The sequence below is a fragment of the Streptopelia decaocto genome (assembly GCF_964273445.1).
Source record: "Streptopelia decaocto genome assembly, chromosome: 21".
NCBI classification, from domain to species: Eukaryota; Metazoa; Chordata; class Aves; order Columbiformes; family Columbidae; genus Streptopelia; species Streptopelia decaocto.
The window spans coordinates 7160995-7166380 of record NC_138676.1 but is presented as its reverse complement, the minus strand read 5'-3'; the positions used below and the strand labels follow the sequence as shown (position 1 = coordinate 7166380).

Sequence of the window (5386 nt, the reverse complement as noted above, 5' to 3'; positions counted from 1 at the left end):
GAATGTCCTGAGTTGGAAGGACCCACAAGGATCATGGAGTCCAACTCCTGTCCCTGCACAGGACACCCCACAGGTCACCCCGTGTGTCTGAGGATGTTGTCCAGTCTTTTCTTAAACACTGTCGGGTTGGGGCTGTGACACCTCCCTGAGGAGCCTGTTCAGTGTCCAGCACTTCTGGGTGAAGAACCTTTTCCTCATGTGCAGCAGACCCTCCCCTGGCACATCTTCTGCCATTCACTCGGGTTCTCTCATTGGTCACCAGTGAGAAGAGATCAATATCTTCCCCTCCTTCTCCCCTTGTGAGGAAGCTGTAGCCACCACGAGGTCTCCTTTGAGTCTTTTCTTCAGCTCTGATGCTCAGAAACCCCTTGGTTTTCTTTCTGGAGCAGAAAGGAGAAGCCATGACCTACAGGTAATGGGAAGGGGAATCCTGTCCCTCACACACGGCTCAGGGCTCTTCCTGGGACCGTGGGATGTGGGTGTGCAAGGCCCAGGGAAGGACAACACTGGTACGACAACTTCCAGCTCTCCCATGGGGCTGCAAGGAGGCACCAAGGCCCCAGTGCCATGAGGACAACTTGTCCTCTCCTAGGCCTTGCACCAACACAAGGGATGAGAAGGACGGTGTGGGAGTGGAATCAGAACACCTCTGGAAGAACAAACGCTGCTGCTCCCTGGCAGTGCTGCCATGATGGACTCTTTTCCCCTCCTCCCATGGACACAGAAACTGTCCCTGCAGGGGACAGGCCTTGCAGGAAGGATATGGTGAAGAACAAGTCACTAAAGGGGCCTTTATTTTGCGTAAAGACAAGGAGAACACGGCTCCTCATTTACACAGCCAGTGGTTATAACAGAAAAGCAGACAGAGAATTCAGAAATGGGATGACAACATTATCACAAGAAAAAAAGTACCAACAACAACAGAAAATCCAGACGACAGGCTGGGCCTGTAATTAGTTACTCTAAAACTCCTATGTAGAAGCAGATGGGCAGTTTATTGCTTCAGAAATCACTAAGACATGAGTTTCCAGAGGGCATCCTTGAGCTCCTGGTTCCTCATGCTGTAGATGAGGGGGTTCACTGCTGGAGGCACCACCGAGTACAGAACAGACACCACCAGGTCCAGCCATGGGGAGGAAATGGAGGGGGGTTTCAGGTTGGCAAACATGCCAGTGCTGACAAACAGGGAGACCACGGCCAGGTGAGGGAGGCAGGTGGAAAAGGCTTTGTGCCGTCCCTGCTCAGAGGGGATCCTCAGCACGGCCCTCAAGATCTGCACATAGGACACCACAATGAACACAAAACACCCAAATCCTAAACCGACATTAACCACAAGAAGCCCAAGTTCCCTGAGGTAGGAGTGTGAGCAGGAGAGCTTGAGGATCTGGGGGATTTCACAGAAGAACTGGCCCAGGGCATTGCCCTTGCACAGGGGCAGTGAAAATGTATTGGCCGTGTGCAGCAGAGCAGTGAGAAACCCAGTGGCCCAGGCAGCTGCTGCCATGTGGACACAAGCTCTGCTGCCCAGGAGGGTCCCGTAATGCAGGGGTCTGCAGATGGCAACGTAGCGGTCGTATGACATGACTGTGAGCATACAATATTCTGCTACTATCAAGAATGCAAATGAAAAGAGCTGTGCAGCACATCCTGAGTATGATATGGCCCTGGTATCCCACAGAGAGTTGGCCATGGACTTGGGGACAATGGTGGAGATGGAGCCCAGGTCGAGGAGGGCGAGGTTGAGCAGGAAGAAGTACATGGGGGTGTGGAGGTGCTGGTCCCAGGCTATGGTGGTGATGATGAGGCCGTTGCCCAGGAGGGCAGCCAGGTAGATGCCCAGGAAGAGCCAGAAGTGAAAGAGCTGCAGCTCCCGTGTGTCTGTGAACGGCAGGAGGAGGAACTGGGTGATGGAGCTGCTGTTGGACATTGGCTGCCTGTGGGCATGAGGACCTGTGAAAGGAGAAAAGACAGTTACATGTTAGGGGTGACTTCTCTGGGGAAAATAAACAGGCTGTTTCACATGGAAAACCTCCTCCCTAATGGGATGTTTCCGCTCATTCTCTCTTTCTACTAAGTTTGAATAACAGTTCATCACAGCTTAAAATGCAGCTTCGACAGCTAATCTCTATGAACACACCTCTGGGTCAAGACCCCGGTGTTGGTGTCAGAACAAAAACTGACCCACAGTCCCACCCCAACCACAGAGAGCAAGAGCACCAGGGACAGGTGGAGAAACAGGGAAGGACACTGCAGTGCTACCAGAAAATAAAGCAAGGACAGAAAGGCAGACGGGCATGCTGTGGAACCTTCTCCTGACCCGGCTGTGCTGCTGCCACTCACATAATGACACTGGAGAGCAAGTACTTTTAGCACCTTTTTTGAGTATCATGTTGCAGGAACCCTTCACCTGGAGGTCCAGCTGCTGAGGTGGAGACTCGTGTCCTGGACCCCATGGCTTTGGGGCAGAGGGTCTGCTGGGGAGGAGAGGAGACCAGGGGTTGCACTGGGAAATGTGTCTGAACTGCGGGGGATGGCAGGGATGGTCCTGAATCCCATCCCTGGCATATCTGGTAGGAGCTCCTTCTCCCTGCCTATGTCTGTGCTGCCTGCATCTGTGTGTCTGTCCCTGGTCTGCTCCCTGTCAGTGTCACAGACCCCGTCCCACCCGCTGTGTGCTCAGCTCTGTCCTGCTCACACCTCCTGGCACTGCCCAGGGGCAGCTCTGTGTGTGCAGGGGCTCAGGAGCAGCTCAGACAAGTCCCAACGAGAACTGGGGTCTCAGTGTCTTCGCCAAAGAGAGAAATAAATCCCCATCTCCCACTGCACACCCAGCCAACCAAGGGTGGAAAACTGAAAGCACAGACTCCTTCCCTTGCGGCTGTTCCGGTATTGATGTCATTGTTCAAAAGGACCCTCTGCCATGTCTGTGGGGGGATCTGGAGCTCGGAGCAGCCCTGACCCACACAGCCCCCTTCAACCCCACAAGCTCCTTGCCTGCCCTGCCAGGGGTCGCTCCTTCCCCCCACAGCTGCTGCCATGGGATCTCCCGGGCAGGCTGAGCGCTGACCCTGGAAGGCGGCAGAGTCCCTGCCCGGCACAGCCCTGGGGTGCAGGGACCCTGCTCTGCAGGACAGCCCTGGGCACCCCTGGGTGTTCACCCGGCTTCACAGCTGTTCAACATGGCCTGACAAGAGCCCCGTCTTTACAGATCCCACCAGCTGTGCCTGTGCCAGCTTCAGGACATGCCTCCAGGAGCTACAGCTGCACTGCCCTGCACCCAGAGACTTACCATGGCAAGGGCTGCAAAGGTTTCTCCTCCAGTGAGCTCTCAGTCATCCTCCCAGTCCTGACCACCCTTAATCTCTCTCTGCCTCGCTCGTCTGCTGAGATCCCCAGGCAGAGCCCTCAGCCCTGCTGCGTGTGCAGAGGAGCTGCTCCTGGGCAGAGCTGTCTCTCTGCAGCGCTGCCGCTGCCATGAGCTCCCTGTGTCCCAGGAGCCCAGCCCAGCTCAGCAGCACAGGAGCAGCACAAGGCGCTTTAATGACCCCTCTGGTGGGTTTGGTGCTGAGTCCATGGACCTCAGACCCTGAGGAGAAGCTGATGAAACTTCTCAAGAAGTCAAACTCAGATGTAAACTCCAAAGTTTCTTGTAAAGTTAATGGCTCACACTGAGGGACACAACTGAGAAACTGTTCCTAGGATCTCGTTAGAGCAGAAAACTGGAGGTAGAATGGCAGGTCAGGAAAAGCAAGGTGAAGGTGTCTCTGATGACCAGTAAAGCTGGATCTGCTTCATTAACCAAAGGACCAAACCCTGATCCCCAGGCCTGGAAAGTCAGATCCTGCCCCTCCCACGTTGCCCAGGGCCCTTCCTGGGACAGTGTGATGTGGGGCTGTGCAAGGCCAAGGCCAGGACTATGGTCCCACACCTCCCAGGTTCCTGGCTGCGGACAAGGAGGCCATGAGGCCCCTGTGCTGCAAGGACAAGGTGTCTCCTCACAGGCATCAGAGGTGCAGACAACAGCCATAGCCAAGGGGAGAAGGAGCTCATGTCTGGTGGGGCTTTCAGCCTCTTTCCATCCCGTGATCATCTCCACGACAGCCTGTCCTGTGCTGTGGCATCCCCTGCACCTCTTTCCCTGCAGGCTGGAGACATCCCCCCTGCTGCCCCACCTTGCTCCTGTCTGAGCATCTTCCTTCCTTTGCTGAGCTCTCTCCATCTTCCCCAGCTGGTCCTTGAAGCACAAAGCCTTGGGCTGATGCAGACTCCCTCTGCTGACCTGCTCCACCACAGCACTGCCCTTCCATCACATTCCTTTCTGCTCATGACCAGTCTGGACCTCCCCAGCTGCACTTTTGGCCATTATTTCTTTCTCACACTCTTTCCCACTATGAAGAAACCTCCACCACCTCTGAAACAGCCCTACAAGCACTCTCAGGCTACTCCTGCACTGCTGCAGCCTCCCCAGCGCTGCTGGGCCAAAGCAGCCCAGGTCCCTCAGCATCCCACACCATGTGCACAAGGTGCTGAACCTGCCTTGGCACAGCCCTGCACTCTCCAGTTCCTCCCTGCTGCTCCAAACTGGGAAGCCGCACACTGGCACACACCCGTGTGTGTGGGTCACACCAGTGCTGAACCGAATGGGATGAGAACTGCAGGTGTCTGGGTCCCCACGCTCCTCCTCATGCAGCCCCGTGTGCAGCTGCCTTGTTCATGGTGAGCGTGCACCACGGGCTGGTGTGGGGACATTGTAGTGCCCAGGCCCTTCTCCTCAGGGTCACTGCTCAGCGTGTCAGGTCCTGCTCTGTCCTGATCGAATCGGTTATTGTCCCCCCTGACATCACTGCCCATTTCTCCTTCTACAAATTAAGAGTTTTCTGTTGGGTAAATCTCAGATTTTCTCAAGGTCTGGACTCTCCCTGGACTGAATCTCCATTTGCTCAGCTGTTAAAGTTTGCCTGCAGATTGTTTATCCTGATGGGGGTGTATCTCCCAACATCACAGTAGAGGAGTTATAGGACACTATAAATACCATTGCACAGTATCACACAGTATGTTTGGGATTGGAAGGGACCTCAAAAGATCATCTAGTCCAATCTCCTGCAGAAACTGTGGGGTCTTGTGCACCTGGTGCTCATAATGCCAGAGGTCAGGAGTCATAGAGAGAGGTTCTGTTCTGTGGGAGAGCAGCAGGAATGCGTGGAGCTCTGCCTGGGGACAGACAATGTCAGCTGAACGTTGAGGAGTCAGCATGAGAGGGCAGAACAACATGGACAATGTTGTGGTGACTGGACATCAGCTACTGATTCACTGATGAGGAAGAGGAATTAGATGAGGCCTCCTTCAGACAAATGAAAGAAGCCTCATGTTTCCAGGCTGTGTCCTC

General features: G+C 54.8%; 1 protein-coding gene across 1 annotated transcript; it reads right to left on the bottom strand.

Moving 5' to 3' along the window:
* Window positions 1-1012: 1012 nt before the first annotated feature.
* On the bottom strand, window positions 1013-1927 carry LOC309448733 (olfactory receptor 14J1-like; the record flags this gene model as incomplete). The annotated part of the gene is made up of 1 exon (XM_082070456.1): window positions 1013-1927. The coding sequence occupies one exon, from the start codon at window positions 1925-1927 to the stop codon at window positions 1013-1015; it is 915 nt and encodes a 304-aa protein (XP_081926582.1).
* Window positions 1928-5386: the final 3459 nt, after the last annotated feature.